General features: G+C 32.7%; 4 protein-coding genes across 14 annotated transcripts; 1 reads left to right on the forward strand and 3 right to left on the reverse strand.

Annotated features, from left to right (window-relative positions):
• Window positions 1–1,563: 1,563 nt before the first annotated feature.
• Window positions 1,564–7,908, reverse strand: LOC121220147 (RNA-binding protein 48). 2 transcript variants are annotated; one of them, XM_041099400.1, is made up of 11 exons: window positions 7,739–7,908; window positions 7,371–7,424; window positions 6,532–6,694; window positions 4,470–4,608; window positions 4,220–4,303; window positions 4,036–4,116; window positions 3,732–3,871; window positions 3,467–3,575; window positions 3,304–3,373; window positions 1,990–2,052; window positions 1,564–1,869 (listed from the first exon to the last, which is right to left on the reverse strand). In XM_041099400.1, the coding sequence occupies exons 4-11, from the start codon at window positions 4,529–4,531 to the stop codon at window positions 1,792–1,794; spliced, it is 687 nt and encodes a 228-aa protein (XP_040955334.1). In that variant the 5' UTR covers window positions 4,532–4,608; window positions 6,532–6,694; window positions 7,371–7,424; window positions 7,739–7,908; the 3' UTR covers window positions 1,564–1,791. The 2 variants fall into 2 exon arrangements, with proteins under 2 accessions (XP_040955334.1, XP_040955335.1); XM_041099401.1 differs by having other exon boundaries at window positions 7,790–7,878.
• A 758-nt stretch (window positions 7,909–8,666) lies between these two features.
• Window positions 8,667–13,050, reverse strand: LOC121220148 (transcription initiation factor TFIID subunit 7). 9 transcript variants are annotated; one of them, XM_041099410.1, is made up of 6 exons: window positions 12,998–13,050; window positions 11,386–11,502; window positions 10,451–10,584; window positions 10,238–10,357; window positions 9,660–9,729; window positions 8,667–9,074 (listed from the first exon to the last, which is right to left on the reverse strand). In XM_041099410.1, exons 2-6 carry the CDS (start codon window positions 11,498–11,500, stop codon window positions 8,917–8,919), a joined length of 597 nt encoding a protein of 198 aa, XP_040955344.1. In that variant the 5' UTR covers window positions 11,501–11,502; window positions 12,998–13,050; the 3' UTR covers window positions 8,667–8,916. The 9 variants fall into 9 exon arrangements, with proteins under 9 accessions (XP_040955344.1, XP_040955340.1, XP_040955338.1 ...); XM_041099406.1 differs by having other exon boundaries at window positions 11,386–11,505; window positions 12,874–13,028; XM_041099404.1 differs by having other exon boundaries at window positions 12,874–13,027.
• A 963-nt stretch (window positions 13,051–14,013) lies between these two features.
• LOC121220149 (uncharacterized) lies at window positions 14,014–16,490 on the forward strand. The gene is made up of 3 exons (XM_041099411.1): window positions 14,014–14,370; window positions 15,254–15,637; window positions 15,729–16,490. Exons 1-3 carry the CDS (start codon window positions 14,205–14,207, stop codon window positions 16,391–16,393), a joined length of 1,215 nt encoding a protein of 404 aa, XP_040955345.1. The 5' UTR covers window positions 14,014–14,204; the 3' UTR covers window positions 16,394–16,490.
• A 113-nt stretch (window positions 16,491–16,603) lies between these two features.
• Window positions 16,604–21,814, reverse strand: LOC121220150 (serine/threonine-protein phosphatase PP2A-2 catalytic subunit). 2 transcript variants are annotated; one of them, XM_041099412.1, is made up of 11 exons: window positions 21,484–21,814; window positions 20,070–20,126; window positions 19,872–19,955; window positions 19,527–19,598; window positions 19,227–19,298; window positions 18,953–18,993; window positions 18,300–18,366; window positions 17,802–17,993; window positions 17,622–17,711; window positions 17,427–17,534; window positions 16,604–16,973 (listed from the first exon to the last, which is right to left on the reverse strand). In XM_041099412.1, the coding sequence occupies exons 1-11, from the start codon at window positions 21,571–21,573 to the stop codon at window positions 16,908–16,910; spliced, it is 939 nt and encodes a 312-aa protein (XP_040955346.1). In that variant the 5' UTR covers window positions 21,574–21,814; the 3' UTR covers window positions 16,604–16,907. The 2 variants fall into 2 exon arrangements, 1 of the variants encoding a protein (XP_040955346.1); XR_005917361.1 differs by lacking the exons at window positions 16,604–16,973; window positions 17,427–17,534 and adding an exon at window positions 18,125–18,213 and having other exon boundaries at window positions 17,621–17,711; window positions 21,484–21,806.
• Between the last annotated feature and the right edge of the window lie 1,606 nt (window positions 21,815–23,420).

Here is a 23,420-nt window from a genome sequence, read left to right on the forward strand (position 1 = left end):
TGAATCCTTTATGAAACATATCAACAGCATGCACGCTAAGGTTACATTGAAGGTAGCTATTTTATGAATTATGAAGTTACATTTAATATGCTTCTTCCATTAGGATTTAAATCCCGGTGGGAGTGTAATTCCATCAAGAAATTCTATGTTAAACAGTTACAACTAATATGTAAGCCTTTTACAAGAGTAATTAGCTGTGTATATTGCATTAACCGAATTAACCGAATTACCCGAATTAACCAAATTGAATCACTACATAATTAAATTATTTTTAGACTTTTAGACTTTAGTTTTAGTCTTAGTTTTAGAATTTTATTTTTATTTATTAAATTATTTGTAATTTTTATGATTAGGTTGGGTTAGGTTGAATACTTGGGTTTAGATTGGGTTTAGGTGAATAGTGGGCCTATTTATATATTATAATTTTATTTACTAATTTTTTCAGTTGACCGAAAAAATTCGATTAACCGACCGGTTTCGAACTGAATTAACTGTTAACCGAAAAATCAAAAAATAATTAACTGACCCTCGGCCGAAAAAATTCGGTTAACCGACCGATTAACCGAATTCGGTCGGTTAACTGAATTTTTTCGGTTTTACCCGAATTTTGCACACCCCTAGCTGTGTGTCCCTACTTCGAATGTCCACACGGCCTGAGACACGGGCGCGTGTCTCAGCCATGTGACCCCTGCAGTGTGAAAAATTCTATCTTTTTCCATGAAGTTCTAAATGTTTCTAACTTAGTCCTGAATTGTTTTTAAAGTGTTCCTAAGGCCTCGAGGGCTCAAATAAGGGAGTTATGCATGGGTTTGATTGAATTATGCCATGATTTACAAAATGGTTGAAATTGAATGTTTTAAGTTAAAATTTTTCGGCAATGCTCCGTAACCCTATTCTGATAACAGATACGAATTAGGGGTGTTACATAAACACCTTGTGTGCATTCCTTTTTTGTGAAATTTCAGTTCGATTTGAGTGCAAAGCTGACTTGGATGAATTTAACGCAACAAATTCGCTTAAAACTGCAAAATTTGTCGGCTTAAAATTCGATACCATCAGCTAAATACGATGAGAGCAATGGTTTGTGAAGGATCAAGGCTGTTGTTACAAGTGGCTCAAACAAGACCGAGTTTGAATACATTTGTCGCTGGCTAGTTATGGGCAGCAGTGAAAATGTCGCATGTGTGATGACCGATATTGAAAGAGTGTATGAGTTTGGTGGTGATGCTACCCATGCTTGTGATTGCAAGTCCAGTGAAAATGTCAAGGTTTTTTAAGTTAAGTTCTAAATTTTCATATCAAATATGACATTAAAATGCCATTGTTTTTAATGGGAATAACATAAAAAAGTTTTAAAATTCGATCACCAAAACCTAATCTTTGGTTAATCGTAACATCATTAACATTTTTAATATTTTGTTAAAAAAGTCTACTTGAAAAAAAATATAAAATGCTTAGGTTGATTAAATAATAATAAATTAAAAATATTATATTATATCATTTTAATATGAAACATCTTATAATGCTTTCTAAAAATAATATTTTAATAAATTATTATCTTACTAAAATAAAAATATGATTTTATAATAAAGGGTAAAATTGTCATTTTTGTTTATTCTTTGCATATTCTGTAACCCAAACAATGTATTACTCTATTCCTCATCTATTACATTCCACCCAACCACATTGCATAATATCTCTATTCAATTCCCACCGAATACCATTCCATTCCTTCTCTATTTCATTAGAGCGAATTTAACAGAAACTAGAAAGACTAACTTGTAAGGTTGATCAGATTCTTCTTCTATTGTCCACTCGTGTTTTCTTGGGTGTAGGTCCGGCTTGCAAATGTTCAGTGCTTGATTGAATCTAAAGCAAGAGATTGTAGAGTATAGGTTAAAAAACAAAGTCATATTACTATGAAAATATAACATAACTAAAAATATTTCTCTAAAGACAAGACAATCATGCAGTTCAGAGATTTATCACCTTATTGAGTTTGTCCCTAACCGTTTTAACCGTCTGATTCATTGACCGGGAAGGGAAGTAGTCCTGAAAGCAGTCCCCATATCAGCATAGAGCAAATATTTATCACACAAATTCCACAACCATGTATACTATTCTTATATTACTATAGCAACCAAGGCATTAATAAAGAACTCTAGCAAAAGCAAAGAAAGCAATGGTGAAAAACAAAGCAACAGTTAACCGACAAACACCTATATTAAACTTTCTCCAATCATAAAACACCTAATTCATTTCTAGTTATTCGGCTGCGTATGCATTGATTCGAGTCATAATATTTTATATAATAGCACTTATAGCGCCAATATGAGTTACTAAATATTTTAAAACCAATTCAAAATCTCAGTATGCAGTTTCCATATAAGTGGCATATATAAATATAAAATGCATATTCGTAACTATATTCATGTAAAAATGATAAAAATATAAAAAGTACTCGACTGACAGAACCTATTCTTGGTAAGAAGTGAAACAACATTTCAGCAACCCCATCAAACGCTTGAGCATTCTAACACCCACAAATTTAAAAGAACATCTAGATCAAAATGCTTTAAGCATGTTTGGCTCAATTGTTTCAAAGAGGAGTGAAACTTCTAGATCTTTAGGCGTACGTCTACATTCAAATCTGAGCAATAATTAAGAAAAAGGAAAGAAAATAATGGAAGGTAACAACAAACTTTCCTTTAGAAGAAGTTCCAACAATTTATTGTTTGTTTCCACCAGTAAGTCTAAAACAAGGACCAAAATGTGAAACTCAAACACCCAAAGATTAGCAAGGCTTTTTTCTCTCTTTAACACCCTTTCTGACATTTCATTTATGTTAGGGTGACGGGAGAATGCTACAATCAGCACCTAAATGTAATCCCAATAAATCCATTTTGACCAGTAACAAAACCCAATCCATCTCAGTCACAACAAAATGGATTACACAAACAAAGCCCTAAATTAAAGCATTATAATACACAGCCAGATGCACAATAAAAGAAGATTATACATACTCAGAAATGACATGTACTCTGTCCTAATTCAATCAACTGGACCTAACTTAATTCAACTGGGGTCAGCAGCTGAAAGGCATTTCCAAACTTAGCCTTACAACATGCTTCATCTAAGTCATAAACAACTACTAGAATACCATGTAGTGCCAGTGAACTTCACTGGTCAAATTGTAATAAAGAAGAAGAAGAAAGAAATAAAATGAGTTAATTTTTACTTTCAGACAGTAAACAAGTTAAAGGATTAAAATCTGGGATGATGTTGTTAGAAAGTACTCCACACCTTGTCAGATGACACTCTTGTTATTCGAGCATTATTACTGTGAGACCTGAACCCTGCATCCCCAACATCCCTAAGGAGAGGAAAAACCATAGTTTATTTAGAGAAAGAATGCAAAAAGGAAATAATGATGACAGTAGCAACATGAATTTGAACAGCGTACTACCTCAGTCGATTATTAATCTGGTTAGGAATATGATGAGATGAAGCAGGAAGTGATGGAGCCTCATTGGAAGAGAGCACGCGATGAACTGGATGCCCTTTAGATCTTTGAGCTGATATCACAGCATAACAACATAACATGCATGAGAATATATAATCACAACTAGAAAGCAGTTCCTATTTGAAACATGGACATTCTTTTTTCCAATTATATGTAAAACATAGGTATGTCAAAAAGCTAAATTTTTAGAGTAATGTATTAAGCATACAATTCAATCTTGCAAAGATTTCTTTCCTTCTGCCTTCTAACTTATCTTTGGTGTCATCAAGGCTTTCAAATTGAGGAGCATATGAGACCAGCAAATGATTCCCCAAGAACACAAACTCGTCCAATTTTCTCTTCGCAAACCTAATGGATTAAATGGTTAACAAAATATATATTCAGTTTTTAACCAATTTCCATGGTTGCATATTGAAATTAGCTTTCCAACAGAGGTATATTATTGACTAAGTACATGAAACAGTGTGACAGTTATTGGAGGAAAATGTTAGAAAAGGGTGAAGTTCAATGACCTGGCATTGCTAATGAGTCGAAATTTGATCCAATAAACATCAGTAAATTGCTCACAATCTTCTGCATCCATTGGTTTACATCTGAAAGGCAAAACAAAATGTGAGCATAAGCATCATCAAAAGTTTTCTTCAAATAATTAAAAATGGAAAGGAAAAAATAAAAAAGGAGAGAGAACTTACTTACTCTTCAACGTCTCCGTAATTAGCAAAGAGTTTCAGCAAATCATCGCCACATCCCAACGCGGGAACGTTCCTCACAATCAAATATCTGTCAACCAACAATTCAATTTCATTTTTGGTTGTGTTTGTGGCAAGATAGATTTTAGCTTCAACAGTTTCAATTGTAAGACTTTTTGATGATTTGTTGGTGAAATAAAATGAACTTGAATTCTTCAACTGGAAACAATTGGTAAGTAAACAAGGATAGGATTGACCTGGATTCGTCGCAGACTGTATAGACGCGAACCGCTGGCGGATCTTCTTTGTAACGAGGCATGTTGAAAATTGTTGGCTTTTTACCTCCAAAACTCACCACGCACTCCCCGCGCCAACGCTGACCCTTTTGTCGATTGCCTGCAAATATCGATGTATCGTTTTAGGGTAAACCAACTGGACTGTTTTTTTTTTCTTTCAACTAACTATCACTTTTTTAAATAATAAATTTAATTATATATACATATTATATTATATTGATTTACATATAATTTTAAAAAATAAAATTTACAGATTTACAAATAATTTCAATTTATTTCTAATTCTAAAATTTTAAAAAATATAAAACCACATAAATATTTTCAAAAATATAATAATAAATTTTAAAATATATAAAAAATGTTGAAAATAATAATATATAAAATTTTAAAATATATAAGAATTAGGGGTGAGCATTCGATCGAATCGAATCGAAAATTTTCGAGTTAATCGAGTTTTCGAATCCCATTTTATCATCCTAACTTTATTTGAAATTTTATCGAATCGAATCGAGTGAGATAGAAATCGAATCGAATCGAATTATTTGTTCGAGTTAAGTTTAAAAATAAAATAAAATTATTGTTGTTTATTTTTATGTAATTTTTCAAAAAATAATTTTCTTTAAAGTTTTTAAACATAATCATACAACAAAAAATTGAAGTAAATAAGTGAATAAATAAAAGTAACACAACATCAACCCAAATAAACAACATGATTCCAAATAAATAACAAAAAGAATACAAAAAGATTATAATAAAAAACATAAGTAAAAGTCCAAGTAAATATCATGAGTCGAAATAAACAACATTATAATAAAAAAACAAAACATAAGCATCAAGCTTACTTGTCTTCAATAATCAATTGTTTGAAATTTACTAAAAAGTCATCCAAAACTGCCATTTCATACTTCACAGTTTTATTGAACATATAAACCAACCAAAACTTGGGGGTTCATATCAACTGCAATCAACTTTGTTGTAATTACAATCAACCTCAGTATTTATAGTATTTTTGTGTGTGTATATTCAAGTGAATTGGATGAGTAAAAGAGAGACAGAAATAAGGTATATAAATGCCCAAACATCAAAAGAACAATGAGATTAATGAAAAATAGTCTATAGTCACAATCATCAAATGCAAGTTCAACAAATAGTTCCATCCTAAACATAAGTAAAATCCTAAAACTGAAATCAGATGCTTCTGAACCTAGTTCACAAGCTGGAAGAACACAGATCCATAAAGTTAGACCACAAATACAATATTGAAAGTTCATGCTACAATATGTAGGACAACTAGGGATTATTAGATACTGTTAAGTTGACCAGTTGAACTATATTGTGACAAAAACAAGGGAATAGGGATTTAACCGTGTAACATTTTATCCTTTCAGTATGTTAGGAAGCCAGTCGACTTGAATCATAGAAAAAAGATGGCTCTTTCACATTCCATATACCTAGCCTCCCTTTACAAGATCTGAATCCAAATCCTCCAAGTTGAAGTCCCAAGTTCTAAAAATTATAGTGTTCCTTTATTTACTTGAAATAAGGTTCACCTACATGTTGGAGACACAAGGTGAGGGTGTTTTTAGCTTTGAATCTTGTACCTTTCACCCTGTTATTTCCACCTAATTTCATCTTCCTAAGTTTGTTGAATCCTTTATGAAACATATCAACAGCATGCATGCTAAGGTTACATTAAAGGTAGCTATTTTATGAATTATGAAGTTACAATTAATATGCTTCTTCCATTAGGATTTAAATACCGGTGGGAGTGTAATAGTGTTGAATTTAAAACAGTTAAACATTCCATCAAGAAATTCTATGTTAAACAGTTACAACTAATATGTAAGCCTTTTACAAGAGTAATTAGCTAAAGGCAAATGCGTATACTGCATCACAGAAAAAAGAACACAATACAATTATGAAGACCAAAAAGCAGCAAAAGAGAAAAGGAATAAATCAAATTTGGATACAATTAAACAAATATGCAAGGACAGACAGGCAGACACATAAACATATTGCTTACTTGTACAAGTGAAGGCTTATATCGCAACTTCAGTTTGGGAAAGGCATGCCCGTTAAACGCTGGAGATGTCTGAACTAGATGTCTGAACTAGTATATCTGAAAATCTGTCATCTTCTTTTAACCATTCAACATATGCAAAAGAATGTTTTGAGGGCCCACTATACTGCAAAATGAAGGGGTACAGAAGAAATTATTAGTGGCAAAACATGAACTACTCCTGCAAAGAATCTGATAGGCATTATGCACTGCAAACCAAGCTATGCAACTTTCTAGCACTGCCATCAATATCAATCATTTACTTGCATTCAAGAAATACTCTGCCCTTGTTTTTCCAAACAACATACGACTTGAGTACTTTAAAAGGAAAGGAGGAATGGGAGGGAAAGAAAGAGAACAAAAAAGACCAAACTATACTATCTTCTACAATTAATCAATATGCTGGAAGGAACTAAGCACCAAGAGAGTGCAGAATGAAGATAGGAAAAATATGCCTGTACATACATGGAAAAGCATACGAGAACTATATGCATTTTCAATTACTAAAATTTCTGTAGTTTAAATTTGAAAATAACTGTACAAGGTCAAAAATGAAGCAAGCACTAGCATTTGCAACCTAATATTTCATTTTCGTTAGCAAAAAAAAGGGATAAAAAACACCCTTTTGTTTAGTCGAGCATGAAAAATCAAATGAGCAGAAAAACAATGTCGATTCATCACCAAATTATGGAGTGGTTGAATATGACAGTAATGACAATGCTCAAATCGCCTTGAATAATGGAATGTAACTATTTGTTCAATTATTAATTAATAAAAAACGCAAGGGGCGACTGACAAAGTACCTGTGCGTTAATCCCTTGTTCGTTTATATAGATTCGGCCATGTATGTCCAAACCCTGAAAATAAAATTGAAAAAATAAATAAATGAAACGCCTGGTAGAGCAGAAGAAAGGAGTTTGGTTATCGACGATTTGAGTTTGGATTTGGTCCTCAAAGCTTGGATTTGAGTTTGGTTTATGTACCGAAAACTATATCTGAGTTTCAGAAAGAAGTTTCGAAGATCAAAAATGGGTTTCAAAGGTTATCCAAGATTACGGATTATCTTCAAAGATTGGAAGATGAGATGAAGAAAATTGATGGATCAGTGTAACGAGGAAGAAATACAGTGTAAAGAAATACAGTGTAAGGAAAGGAATAAAAGTTAACATACCTTTGAAATTCAAAGGTAGAAGACGTAGAACGGTAGAAGCACTGCTCTAACCTCTGATTCTGGAATTGGGTGGAGCCGTGTGGAGGACCGGAGGTGGATTGGGAAAAAAAAGGGAAGAGGAAGAGGGCACGGGCTGCTTAGGGATTTTAGAAGTGACTTTTGTTTTAAATGTAGTGTATTTTTAAAATAAAAAATATATTTTAAAAATAAAAAAATATGGTTTATATTCGAATTCGAAAATTCAACTCGACTCGAACTCAAAATTCAAAAACAAAATTCGAATTGATTCGATTAACTCGATTCGTTTAACTCGAAATTCGAATTTTTTTCAATTTTTTCGAATCGAATCGAGTTTTACTCACCCTATTAACACTAACATCATTAAAAAGATAATATTTTATTACCAAATCTATCATTTTATCTTTTTTAATTTCTTTTTTATATTTACCGATTAAATATTAACACAATTAAATATTAAAGACTACTCCGCAATGAAAAACTAATAATTTATACCATAAATATTCTTGCTTTACTTCTATTTTAATCCAAAACAATTCAACACAAATATAAACTATTAAATCTTTAATATTAATTCCTATACTATGTATAAAATGGTTAATTTCTACTATTAATTCCTATACTATGAATTATGTGGATTCCTTCACTAACTTCAATTTAGTAAAATTTAGTCCTTATATTTTTCGAATTTCAAATTTTAAAATTTTAACCTAGTCAAACAATAGTCATTAAATTCATTAAAATAAATTCTTCTATTTTAAAAAAAAAATTATGATGCAACTATTATTAATAAGTCAAAACTGAAGTTTTGAAATTTAAAAAATTAATTTAAAAAATATAGAAATTAAAATTGATCAAATCAAAATACAATGTAGAGACCAAATCTATAACTTACTCGGAATACAGGGACTAATAGTAGAATTTGATCAATATAAATAAGTCCAAAACAGTATTAGTGGAGGAACTACCATTAAGCAAAAATAGTACACATTGCATATGCTGTAGCTCTTTGCGGTTCAATAAGCAAGTCCATTGAACATTTTGAAAAGAAGAGGCAAAACATTATGACCGCATATATACAGGTTCTCCGATCATTAAAACCTGATGAATTTCTGAAGCTGTTGACAATCTTTGAAAGCATATCGGAAAAGCCGTTGACGTCACATTGAATCATCAGAGTCATCAGAATCTGATCCATCAGGTTCCCCGGCATTGCCTCCTGTATCGGGAACTTCAGGCTTTGCAGCAGCAGCTGCAGGCGGAGCTTTCTTATTCACATTTCGAGCGTTCTCATCACCTTGTCCATTGACATCAGCATGTAAACCATGATTAAGGCATAAAAACAACCATATCAAAAAGACAAATCATACAATCAAGAAGTCAAGATAGCTATCAAGGAAAATGATTTATGGTTCGATCAAATGAATTATGGAAACATTTTAGTAACGACCGGACCAAATTATAATATTTGCAACAAATTCAAGACTTAAAAAATTCAGTAGTTGCCGGTAAAATTACCATGAAGGCTCTTATACTAAGAGTCAGATTGTATTTTGTCCCCTCTACTAAAAGAATGAGCAAATTAGTCAATGTACGTTAAATCAAAAAACAAATTGATCCTTTCGTTAAAATTTTTATCCATTTCTACGGTTAAAAACTGGATGCCATGTGGAGCTGTCTGATTATTCTATCAACCACGCCAGTTTTTAACATTAAAAATGGCTGAAATTTTTAACTAAAAGGACTAGTTTGCTCTTTGATTTAAACAAGGACTAATTTATTCATTTTTTTTAGTAAATGAGGCAAAATACAATCTGACTCGTATTACCTCCATGATACTTTCACCAGCAGTTGCCAAAGATAATAACTAAAGAAACAATACTGAAATTTGTATCAAGGATATCGAGATTTTCAACTGTTCCTCCAGACATGATGTTCACCAAATCTTTTTCTACACGTTGTACAAGCTCTGGCTGCAAAAATAACATAAACGGCATCAGTAAAACTACTAAATGAAAAACAAAGAAACGGTTACACTGAAACCAAGTCACTCGGCACAAACAAGATAGACGAGCTCAAAGCTTAGTCACTTCTTAGTTCTTAGCAAAAACATGGTGGCTACACATAAGAGATTCGGATGTAGCTCCTTTTACATTTGACAATTCCCCCTTTAAAGAATTACATGAATAATGAATCATTGAAATTATCATATATAGTCATAATACGAAAAGTTATGTCTATATTTTAATACTTCCACCTATGTTGCTCTAAATCTTCATTTTGATTGAAGCACCCATGTCCTAAGCATATTTGGACGTATGTACTGAGATATGACTCTCTATGTATATTTGGACATATGTACCAAGATATGACTCTCTGAGAACTCTTCAGATAAGTGGAAAACCTATGTATCGGACACTCCTAATCCCACACACACCCATATACAAAAAGATTGTGTGAAAAAAGCAAGTATATCGATACATTTAGATCTGGCTCCCTTCGAAATCTTCGCTTCCGAGCATCCCTCATTGGAGGAGTTAGACCATGTCTGTATTCCACCACATCTGGAGAAGCTTCTCCAGACTCTCTGACCAAAATCATCTATAACAATGACAACAGTTAATATGATCGTATTGGAAGTAAAGCAACCATGCATCATTGTGTAAAAATAAATAATAATATCAAGTACCATACTTGACCGACATCAGCTGTTTTAACCAATGCACTATCATCGTAAGTTTTGTATGACTCAACAACACAAGGTAGATCAAGGACAGATGCAGGGAAACGATCATTGCCAATGACAAATGTGCCGGTCCGTCCATCCTCTGCAAAGTACAGAGAAGTTTAATGTTCACAAATATCCCATAACACTGACAAACAACATTGGTGACGTGATTAATAGATACAGAGTCTGTACTTCTTGGAAGCATTCATCACTTAATGCATCTCAATCTTACAAGATAAACACTAAGCCCTAAACTGTAATCAGGGGCAAACTCAGAAATTTTATTTGAGGGGGCTGAGATAAAATTATAAAATTTTGGAGAGGCCAAAGTTAAAAATTGTGTTAAAATGCTTAAATTACATTGTTCATTTTTTTTGGAGGGGCCAAAAATGCAAAATTTTCATTTATTCAAAAGCTAAAAGACTTAATTTGAATGATTTATATCTTGGAAGGGGCTAAATGGAAAATTTCCCATTTAACTAAGAAAGCCAAGGCCCCTGCCCTGCCTCCTCCCCCCCTCCCCCCAAGCTTTGCCACTGCCTACAACCCCTAAACAATATCAACTGTTTTCCTATTTTCTCCAAGGAAAGTAATAAGTTTGTGTGAGGAATACACTCTTTAGGCCACTACGAGACACTTTATTAGGCAATGGGGTCGTTTATGGTTCAGTTAATATATAAATAAAAAAGAAAGCCAAATAGAGATTATGGTAGCAGCATAAGTACAAGTTATCTACCCACATAGATGTTTAGATAAATTAAACTATAGAAACCACAAGCTTCTTAGCAATGAGTTTCACGGCAAACTTGGTATAAGTTCAGAAAGAAAATAAAATGTTATGACATAGACAACAGCAACAGTTAATCAGACATTTGTATGTAAAATTGAGTGAAATCCTCACCAGAAAATTCCAAATCCAGTGATTTGTCCTCGGAAGATGAAGCGTTTTCACTTAAAAGACGATTTATGCGTTCAGCGACAGAAGGTGGAACTCTAAGAATGAATTGCTCATCCATGCCTACTAAATGAAATGACATATAGGAAATATGAAAGATTTAACATATTTCAAGTCCATCAATCTTGAAACTAATGCAATACCTCAAAACACAAATCCCTGCAGTTTATATATCATACAATCATAACAAACTATGGCCGAGCTAATCATGCAACTCCAAAACCAATATCATTTGGGAAGTTCTATAAATTAAAACAATGGATTTTGAACAATTCTTAAAATCATAGACCGCATTCCTTCACTTTTCAAAAAGACACTACAAAATCTGAAATGACAGACAAAAATTTCTGTAAGTCCATTTGCTTCCTTCGCCAATGAAGGTCATTAATCATCCATTTTAGTATCATCTTTAAATCAAGAAACGGAAACTGCTCTAACCCTCGACTCGAGTCTTAAACCTGAGTTTTATATCTTGGGTTTGTCTATGGCATAAGCCTATCTAGGGTAAAAATACCAGCCCTAGTACTAGAAGTCAGATTGCATTTTGCCCCTATAGTCAAAAAATGAGAAAATTAATCCTAGTCAACTAGATAAAAAAGCAAACTGATACTTTTGTTAAAAATTCCTTTCATTCTACATTTAAAAACTAGTACTTGTATGTTCTAAATGAGGTACATGTGGCACGCCACTTATAACTTTTTGATTTTTCTGTCAGCCATGCTAGTTTTTAACAGTAAAAATAAATGAATTTTTTAATAGAAATGATCAGTTTGCTCTTTAGTCTAATGTACAAGGGCTAATTTGCTAGTTTTTTGAGTAAGCGGGGCAAAATGCAATCTGATTGTAAGCTACGATGGTAGCTTAACCGCCTACCTAGAGACTTTACATAGACAAACAAACCCTAAAACAACCAAACTAGGATTAATTATATCAGCTGAAATGCAAAATAAACATTCCATATTGGGTACTACTCAACAAAAATAAGCCTCTCTATGAGAAACTATGAATTAGTTACCAGATTACAAACATAAAATCAAATAAAAAATTCTAATTTTTCTGCTCATAGTTCCACAACAATATCAGGCATTTCCAATGACGAAAAAAGCACCAAAACTGCATTCTTCAATGCAAATTGTCTAATTGATTGAGGCAAATAGTTATGGGAAACCACTTGAATATCAAATTATAAACAGTTTACACGAACAATAAAGTATACAACAGGCAATTGATGATTAACTTATAAGCACCAAAAATCATAAAGATTAAAGCAAAGTGAGAAATATCTAATCAATCAAAGAGAATGGTGAAGCTTGTACAAGCAATTTCTCACCACCTGTTCGATGAAAACACCCAAAGAGAGAAACGTTTTTATATGATTAATATTCTAAAAAAACCCCCCAAAAAGCCTCTGAATTTAACAGAAACGAGCAATACCCAGAAGCGAAATCTTAAATTTTAGCGACGAATGGTTGAAAATCCAGTAAGCAAGACGGGATTCAGGAACCTATAAATTTAAAGAAATATGGTTTTGAATTTAAGAGAAAGCTAAAAAAAAAACCTTAAAGAAACAGCAAGAAGAATTGCGAAACCAGTATTTATAGAAATTTGATTATGTTACTAACTTTTTAAATAAATTTAAATAGTTTGATATAAATAAATATGGGTAAACTATAAATAAAGTCACTAAACTATTCATAAATTTACGTTTTGGTCATTTAACTTTAAAAAGTTACAAAATGGTAATTGAATTATTCGAAAGTTTTCATTTAAGTCGTTAGAATATTAAAATTATTGTTGCATTACTTTATCTGTTCACATTTCCTACACCAATCGAAAACTATTATCCCTTTCTCTTCTACAATTAAGTTTCTTTTTCATGAAAGAACTTTGAACATTATGAATCTACGAATCAAAATTCAAATATTTTTTTTCACCAATCTCCAACACTTACCATCAAATCGACTTGGATCTCTACTCATTAATGAAACTGATCTACTTTATCAATTGTCAAATTGTCATTTGGAGCTGGCAAACCAGACTTATTTTTATAAAAATAAAATAAAACTTGACGACCCAATATTTAAATAAAAACATTTGAATAGTATTGTAATAACTTGAATGAAAGTTTTTGAATAACTCAGTGATTATTTTATAGTTTTTTAAAATTAAGTTATCAAAGCATAAATTTATTAATAATTTAATGACATTGAGTATCAAAATTTAAAGCTTAGTGACCAAATCGTAAAGGTAAATTAACAAAACTTTGGAATACTTCGAGAACTGAATTAAAATGTTTTAAAGTTTAAAATTTATAGAATCAAATCAGACCGATCAAATCAAAAATCAGTCGACAGAATGATCGAGAGAAAGATATTGAACCAATTCAATCACGAATCTATATAAACTAATTCAATATATTTTCTTAATTTATAATTAATTTTTAATAATTTATTTAATTAAATTAGACCAATCAATCAAACCCAAAGTCAATAACCCGACCCATCCAACCATGGCTTCAGTTAAAAAACGTTGATTAAAACTTATCAAATAATTTTGACAACGATCGAGCTTTGCGTAAAATAGGGCTGGAAATTACGAAATCCAAATTGGGCTTGCAAAGCAAAATCATGGTGGTTGATGATTATTGGAGTTAGGCCTAGTTCAAATCATGCCTAATCCAACCGCAATAGGCCCACGGTCGATACGCTGCGCTGATAAAGTTTTCTGGTTTGGGAAGAAAGTTGGGGGGGGGAGACACGCTGGTAATGGCCATGGAGTCGGTTTCCGTAACTCACACAATCTCTGCAACGAATCAAAAGAATCCTTTTAGAATTACACCAATAATTCATTCAAGAAGATTGTTTCACTTGCAAGCTGCTGCTCGTTTTCGCTTTGGGTTCATCTCTTCCTACAAGAAATCTGATTTTCAAGGTACTTTCTTTTAACTTATCTGCTCTTTATATATATATATATATATATAAGTTTGTATAGGATTAACAAAACAGTTTTTAGCTTTAGCCATATAATTTCACTCTTCATGTACTTAAAACTTTTCTATTGATTCTATTGCGAAGAGTCTGAATTTTTTTCGAAGAAATTTTCGAAGCGTCGTTCATTTAAAATACCTTAACATGTTAGTATTATCTTCGAGTCGAGTTGAGGTTTTATCTATCATCTTCATTGAGGGCCGGAGCACCTCGTGATATCGGCCTTGCCTGACAGGTCACCTACCACTTGGACATGACTTGATTTGATGAGACTCTCTCGCTCTGTGAACCCCACCTTAAGCTTGTTCAATAGATGTAATCGGGAGAAAAAATTCCTATTTGATCTGTTGAGGGGGCTCCAAACAGCTCCGTATTGTCTTTAGGTCAAGCCGGGGTTTTATCTACCAACTTCGTTGAGTGTCTTGTTGTATCAGGCCGTGGGTGCCTGTCACCTACCACTTGGCACGGCCAGACTCAAGGATAGGGGTCTGTCAGTTCCAAGCAGACAACAGTTGAAAGACTTTTCCGAATAAAGTCTGGCCTCCTCTAACAGATTCAATGTTTCTATCATATGTATTTAACCATTGAATGTTTTTTAAAATAAATAGTTAAACATGAATGATTCACATGAATAGAACATGATCAAATTAAATACATATAAATTGTATAAAAAGTTGTGTAAATTTGTAAAACTAAAGTTAATCTTATAGTAGTGTAAGCGAATCTCTCCTCGTGTGTATTTTAGGCGCTTAGAATATTACCATAAGAAGATAAATTGATTGAGATTTATTGGAGAGTTTGATGTAGTACTCATATCTCTACACCAGATTTTCAGGGTTTTGCAAAACCTTCACGGCTTTTTCCGTCCACGGAACCGAAAACCTTTACCGGAGCCTTGAACGAAAATATCTTTCCATCAACCGGCTTGGATGGAGCTCGGACTTTGTTCAAAGTTAGGTTGCAAACGAGTAACATGTACGGCTCGAGTTTGAGTAATATAAATGCCGGAATACTCTTGTGTTTGATTGATGAGAAAGGAGACTCAATATTAAAGAGAATACCGGCATATTTGTTAAGTGAACATTCTACGGAATTGGAGAACACGGTGGTGCCTGAGACTCTCCATTTCCAAAGAGGTTCCGTTGATGAATTTGTCTTCGAGGGGTCGGAATTGGGGAAAGTTCAAGCTCTTTGGATCGGTATTGAATCAGGTTAGCGTTGAATAAGAATTGTTAGTTTTAAGACCTTGATTCATGCAAGTGCAATCGGAAAATTTAAATGCTCGTCTTTCTTGTTTCTCAGGACAATGGAGATTAGGAGGTGTCAGCCTGGTCATCCTTAATCCATCTCGATCTTCCTCAGGGGGAAACTTTGAACATATTGGTGCTAAATACGACTTTGAAGTTGACGATATGTTGCTCGGAGAGGGGGGTGACGAGTCCATGGTAGAACTAAGACCTTGTCTCGTTTCCAAGTTATCAGAAAACGAGGACTTTTCTCAACCAACTTCACCCTTGAGTGACAAGGTATCTAAAGAACAAAGTATGAAGGAATATGCAGATTTGAAGTTCTCTTTGTTACTTTATGATGCCGTTCTTATACTTTCCGGTACATCATTTGCATCTTTCTCGATCGGGGAAAGTTCTGCTTTTGCATTCTTACTTGGTGGGATCATCGGTTTTCTATATTTGTTGCTATTACAACGGTCCGTTGACGGTTTACCAGCTTCGGAATTAATATCCAACAACCCAAAAGATGAAATGGTTCGGTTTAAGGGTCCGGTATCAAGTCTTGCACTGGCTATAGCAGTTTCTTCATTAGTAATCAAATACAGCATGGGAGAAGGTCCATTTGTGTTGACTCCAAAAGAACTTTTGGTCGGAATGATGGGATTTCTTGCATGTAAACTGGCTGTCATTTTGGCTGCATTTAAGCCCTTGCGTGTGAGTATTGAAAAGAGAAAATGAGTCCCGAAAAAATTCCATAGAAACCCTTGTATTAAAAGACAAATTACTTTTTACTCCATCTACTTAAAAAATAAAAAATTAATCCTTGTACGTAAAATTAAAAAATAAGTTAATTTTTTTATTAAAAACTAATCCCTCTAATTTTTAAAAACACAAATATATATAAAATGCAATTGCTCGGATTAGTGTCCGATATTACGAACTGTTCAATAGTCGAAAAAAAAAGCATTAATTATAGGGCAAATGTTCTCGGCATCTTTCTTCTACAGATCTTCCCAAGCCTCAAAAAAACAAAAATTAAAATCAATGGAAAATAAATAAATTGTCTCATTGTTTGCTGGAAATGGTACATATGCTTGTGTTACCAGCTCTTGCGGTGATCCTTTTTTCTGCCATGGATTCTCATCAGTGTGATCAGCCTCATACGATGGCTTTGCTGCCACCCAACCGCCCGGAAAAGCCCATTGACAGGGACCAATCGCTGGAGACTCGTTGATTCAATGCCAGTTTGTTTTTATAGGAAGTAGTCGGGTGTCCTCCGGGTCACATCTGGCTCTCCTCTCCTTGGAGCCGGCTCAAACTGTATGAACAGAATAGTTCTTAAATGATTATATATGTATATACTAAAAGAGTATATATGGTAATGTACCTGAGAGGTCCCTCTATTACAGGAACCTAATCAAATTAGTCCCCCTACCATTAAATGGATTAATTTAATCCCTCTACTATTAAAAAAAAAACCAAATAAGCACAAATTGTAATTAACACTTATTGTTTAAAAAATATCATTTACTGTGTAAATAAAATCTTTTCTTTGAAATTGAACTGCAATTGAAAAAAAAAATTTAAGACATTTTTTATAAGGTTAAAAGGTTAACTTTATTACAATTTGGACTTATTTGATTATTTTCAATGGTATAGAGACAAAATTGATCCATTTAATAATAGAGGAACTATTTTGATCCGGTCCCTATAGTACTTTGATCCGGTCCCTATAGTACTTTAACCATTTAACTATTTAATAATAGCTCACCTGAATGAATGTATGACCCTGGCAATCATCTACTTCCAAGATGGAGGCCATGTTTCCACATCGATAGCAATAATTTGGCGCACTAAATATAGTAACGACCTTTTGTTCCTGTGAAAGAAACGACATCAGTTGCACGAATCTCATATCAGAACTCGGATTTTCTGGCCAAAGCATCTAAATAGGGTAAGTACTAACATGACCCCAATTGTATCCTTCCATGACCAGCTGATGAGCCCTAGCAATCAGCTTCAAACTGTTTGTATGGTTAAATTGCTCAGATATGTCCTGAAGATGACATATAGGTTACCTTTGACCATTTTCGAGAAATAGAGGAACAAAAACTCAAAAAAAGGAAAGCAAAAAAAAAATACATACTTGGCCAAAGGTATATCCGGCACCCCTAGGTGAAATGCCCCATCCGCACCGATCATCAGGGTCGGACCACAAAAGATCACACATAGGTCCCTCATGAGGAACTTCTTGAACACGGTCAAAGTTTCGTATGTTATCCAGTGTTTCAATGGATGGAGATAACCCACCATGGAGACAGAAAATTTCAGATTCAACCTTCAAAACAACAGAAAGTCAGCAGCTAAGAACCATTAACAAAAACGATGAGGGTCGGACCTCCGTGCCGGACAAAGGTACTTCATCGAGAATGATGCATAACAAAGAATCACTGTTTAAAATTTGTGCACCTCATTGAAAACATTGTGGAAGTAAAACAATCAACCGGTGATGGAACGTGGTACTGAGTGTATAATTACTGAAAGCACATCCTAATATCCTAATTTTGAGCAGCCAACAACATAGAACTTTACAGAAAGGTCATTCGAAACAACATCAAACGGTAAATAATTAAATTATACTAACCAATGCTGTTAGTGGAAAATAATCAAACAGATCAGTGAAGATCTTCCAAACGTTGGCACTGCCGTACCTGAAGATGGAAAAGCAAAAATTATCCTCAAAGAAAGACCAAAAAAATTAACTAAATAGAAGCTTACTAATCCAAACAGTCAATAGAAAACAATTTACATATGTAATAGGACCAGTGTATATATATACCCTAGTGTAACAGAGAATGTAGTCCCAGGCTATTTTAACTATGTAATTGTTTTTAAACTAGTTCATTGCCCATTTGTGTCATCAAGAAATATACACAACATGCCACCCTAACAAAGCTTACGTGAAAAGTTGTTTGTGTTAAAAAAGAAAAATCTGGCAGCTATTGAAAAAATGGCATACATCTAAATCAAACTACTAATTTAAAAAAATCCACATCAACCTGTCCCTATCCTATCTGTTTGCCAGAAAAGGATCATGCATCAAAGCTGCAAACGAACAACAAAACATGACCTTCAGAACCCTTGTATTATTGATGAAAAGATAGAACAGGGAGGAAAGATCACCAGCAATAATAGTTTATAGTCGAAATAAAGAAAGTCCAACCGCAATCTAAACTTTCAAAATGAATGCATTTCTGCATTGGCAATAAGCTTATATAGAGATTATAAGATACTCACTTCCTTAGGCACTCATCATAAAACCCATACACTTGAGTAATCTGCATTTTCAACATAAAACAATCATCGGAAAATTAAAACGAAAAAAAAAATCAACTGGATAAATAAGTTGCAAAGAAAAATGAAAAATGATGGCGATAATTCATGTTTTTCCTATATGCATTACAGCTTATAACAAGAACACTGACAAATTATTCCTGCTTAGAAAGCTCTAACAAGCAAAGTTCAGGACTGAAACATACATCATGAAGAATCATTTAGGAACAAAGCATACCTGACGGCTCTCATGATTTCCCCTCAGAATAGTTATCCGTTGGGGGTAACGCACTTTGAGAGCTACCAAGAGCTGAACAAAAGTCAATCACAAGCAAATCATGAGTTGCAACCACAACTGAACATAATTGCAACTAATTAAGGTGAATATGAACATAACCAGGAAAAAGGTTGAAATGTTCAGGTTTCATATATAGAACTATTATTAGTAAAAAGAACATAACCAGGAAAAAGAAAAACTAAAACAGTCCAGGTGAAACATCTAAAAAGCTGAAAATGAAAGATAGAAACGCATACTTACTGTTACAGTTTCAACTGAATAGTAACCACGATCAACATAATCTCCCATGAACAAGTAATTTGTATCTGGACACTGAAAAGAAAATTTGCAGCAAAAACTAAATATTAAAAATAAACAAATAAAAAATAAAAGAAACATAGTGATATTCCATCTAACCCCATCCCACAAACATGAAAATCTACTGCACAGAATAATAACTGGATGTGCATGATAGCTGCGATTGTGATTTATGAATGTTTGCTGAAGACTAGACAGAGAACAAAATACTGCATGCATCTCAAAGAGTTCACCACAGTCAACATCACATTTGAAACAGAAAACTGCAACCTGAACAAGAAAAATTACCTTCCCCCCAATTCGAAAAAGCTCAGCAAGATCATGAAATTGCCCATGAATATCACCACATATTGTAACAGGACTTTTCACAGGCTGTGTTGCACCAAACACAAAAACATTCAAGTCATAATCAGTCCATCAACCATGGACTAATGGAAACAAAATAGAAATGTGTTGACAGAGGTGGTAATGGATGATAAGGCACACCTGAACATTGCTTTCATCCATCAGTATCTCCTTAGCCTTATCACATAATACCCTAACCTAATTCATAAAGAACGAGATCAGGTAACAATAACTTCAAAAGTCTATGAAAAAATCAAAAAGAAAATTGATTATCATTTAAAAGGAGGGATGAACAACTACGAGTCCTAGCAAGCCATAAATAATCACATTGACAGGTATAAAGAATGTAAACAAAATTAGGCAACTTGAAGATGCAAGGCACACTCAAACTTAGGGATAAAGAAAACACCTGTCCCTTGCAAAAAAAGGTTGCTAATTTCTATAAAATTTTAAAAATATAAACTAAAATAAATAAATAAACATGACGATTTCAAAGAAATAGTCTTAATGACTTCAAAACCAATAATTCTCGTAGCAAACTTTGAATTGTTAATTCCACTTCATTGCCAAATATATTAAGAAGACCAAGCATTATTAACATTATTACACTCTAGCATGAAGTTTCCTACATTTCCATCACCATGGGGAGTTATAAAAAGACAGTAAGTTGATCTTGAAAAGGACACATTAGTTTTTTATTTTCTTGATTGAAAATGCATCTGACACAAAGATAAACAAAAAAAAAAGCCTACAAGCATATGTCTGTTGACTGTCAAAGTATATGCATAGGCAGAACAAGAATGTAGGTCAGGAAAGGTTTGCTTTTGCTAGATCAGTTCAGTGCCCTGCCCCTAAACATGCAACTTAACTCTTCAAAACAATAAATAGACTTACAACAATTCAAATTGTTGCTCCTAGGGTACTTTTGGGGATAGATAACCAAAGGCTTTTGTGTAAAATACTTAAAAAAAGAAGCACAACTTGTGGTAACCAAGTACATCAAAAGAGACGGCTAAACACCACTAACTTCGCCAAGCTTAGAAAGAAATTTAAGAACATTTCTACACTCTAACAATATTGCCCTGAAGCTATCAATTCTCAAGTCTCAAAATCAATATCTTTAGCCAAATTGTCAATGGCTATTGCTACTACTAAACGTCCAAACCTCCAATTTCCAGGATGAATATATTCCCAGGGAAATGAAAGCGAGCAAGAAAAATCAACTTACTATCACTACTACTAAACCTCCAAATTCATGTACTTCCGTTTATGAAAATGAAACCAAGCAATAAAATGCACAAACATGATGGATCAAATTTTTTCTTAAAGCAAATCAAAATTTGAATCCATAAATATCATATCTTCCTTGTCCTTAAAAAGGCTCCAGCAAATAAACTAGATCTGATCCAATATCCAGAAAAAATACACAAGAAAAAAAAATTGGATCGGTGGAAAAAGCAAAGGCCCAGATCAAGCCTTAAATCTATAAACTCCAAACAGATCCGTTTTCAACTAATTAAGAATTGAAAAAATTTGAAAAAAAAATTAAAAATACCTCTTGCTCCGCTAAGGGCTTGCACTGCATCAACTGCGAAATCTGCTCGTCTAGGTTTCCATGTGAGTTTGAATCCACCGAAGACGTCATGTTTTTTTTTTCTTTTTTATTTAAAAATCCTAGCCCTAGATTACGAAAATTTCCCCCAAAATTATAAAATTTCAAAGAGATTTTTTAGTTTCGTGGAGAGAAAAAAAGTTTAAAAAAGGGAAATGAAATGAAAACGAAGCGTTGGTGAAGAGCCCAATGCTTTGGTGAAGAGAGAGATGAAGCCTTTTCTCTCCTTTTTGTTTATTACAATACTTTTATCATAGAGCTTAATTATTATTGTTGTTGTTTCTATACATTATTCATATAAATCATAGGACAAAACCAAAAAATTATCTTTCAAGGGTTAAAATTAAATTTTACAATTTTAAAAGGGTTTAAACTGTAATTTTATCTTTGTATAGGTTTATTATTTTAGACTTTTAAAGAGATTATATCGAAAATTTTTCATCTTTAACAACAATAGTGTATTTTTACCATTAAATTAATTTAGGGTTTGGATGGGCGATACGTTTATTTACTGTTAGTACAAAAACAAAAACAAAAAGTAAGCTAAACGCACTGCATTGCACATCCAAATCCAAATAATAATTTTTCATTTTAGAGCGGCCAAGACTCCTATGTACCTCTTTAATGTTATCCTTATAGATCATGCATGTCAAATTTAACATAAATTAATTTTTTTAACTATTTATTTTATATAAAAATCTTCAACCATTTAATAAATATTAATATATACAATATTTTAGATATACATGATAGAGATATTGAATCGGTTCGAAATTTTACATGCATGACAAGTATAATTATATTATAAATTCAACAGTTTGATCATTAAAATATTAATCGTACAAAAATATACAAAAGGGTGTAAATTACTGTGTATAAAAAATAATAACATCCTGGCAGTAAAAATATAACGATGTGGGTGGAAATGTTTTTGTTGTAAATTTATTTAAAATTTATATTAAAATCAAAATAAAGCTTAAGTGGTAAATTTGATGTTTTGTATATAAAAGGGTATTTTAATTCTTTCTCTAATCGAGTTGATGCTCGGTTAACTTATAACACTAACTTAAAGTTAATAGAGATAATTAATATATATTTATGTATATATTTTAAAATAAAAAAATTGTATATAGAAGGGTATTTCAATTATTTTTCCAATCAAGTTGGTGTTCGGTTAACTCATGACACTGACTTGCTCAACTAGAAATTTAAAGCTGGTAAAGATAATTAAATGATAATGGATAAATTTAATTTAAAGTTAGTAGACATAATTAAATAATAATAGAGAATAAATAATTAAATAATATATATATGTTTTGAATAATTTAATTATATAATTATTTCACTTAACAATTTTATAGGGTTTTCTTTTTTAATGTTCACGTTCATTCTACGATTTATATTCTAGGTTCGTGACGGTCTCTTCAATATTATCGTCTCTCTAATATTTGAATTTGCGTTCTCTCTTTAGGAATATAATATCATAGGAGATATGAAGAGACATTAAGGGTGATAATGGTTGACACCATAGGTAGGGACGGAGCTAGAATAATGTTTAAGAGGGACCAAAGTTTAGTAATAAATCTTTGAGTGCCAACAGATAATTTTACAATCGTATTTATTTTAAAATTCGTTGATTTTAAAAATACTAAACAAAAAAAAACAAATTTACAACGTTGGGGGCTAAGGTTACTATCTACCATCTAGCCTCTGCCCTGCTCATAAGATGTACAAACAACTACTAAAGATGATGATGGTTAGACTTGATTATATGTCGGGTCGGGTTCGGGTTGAGCCAAAGCAAAATTTTAGGTTTGTTTTCTAAGCTATTAGAAATTAGGGTTGTTACTTGTTAAGGATTTAGAAATTGGTTTTATGGA

This window comes from Gossypium hirsutum, chromosome D08 (assembly GCF_007990345.1).
Source record: "Gossypium hirsutum isolate 1008001.06 chromosome D08, Gossypium_hirsutum_v2.1, whole genome shotgun sequence".
NCBI classification, from domain to species: Eukaryota; Viridiplantae; Streptophyta; class Magnoliopsida; order Malvales; family Malvaceae; genus Gossypium; species Gossypium hirsutum.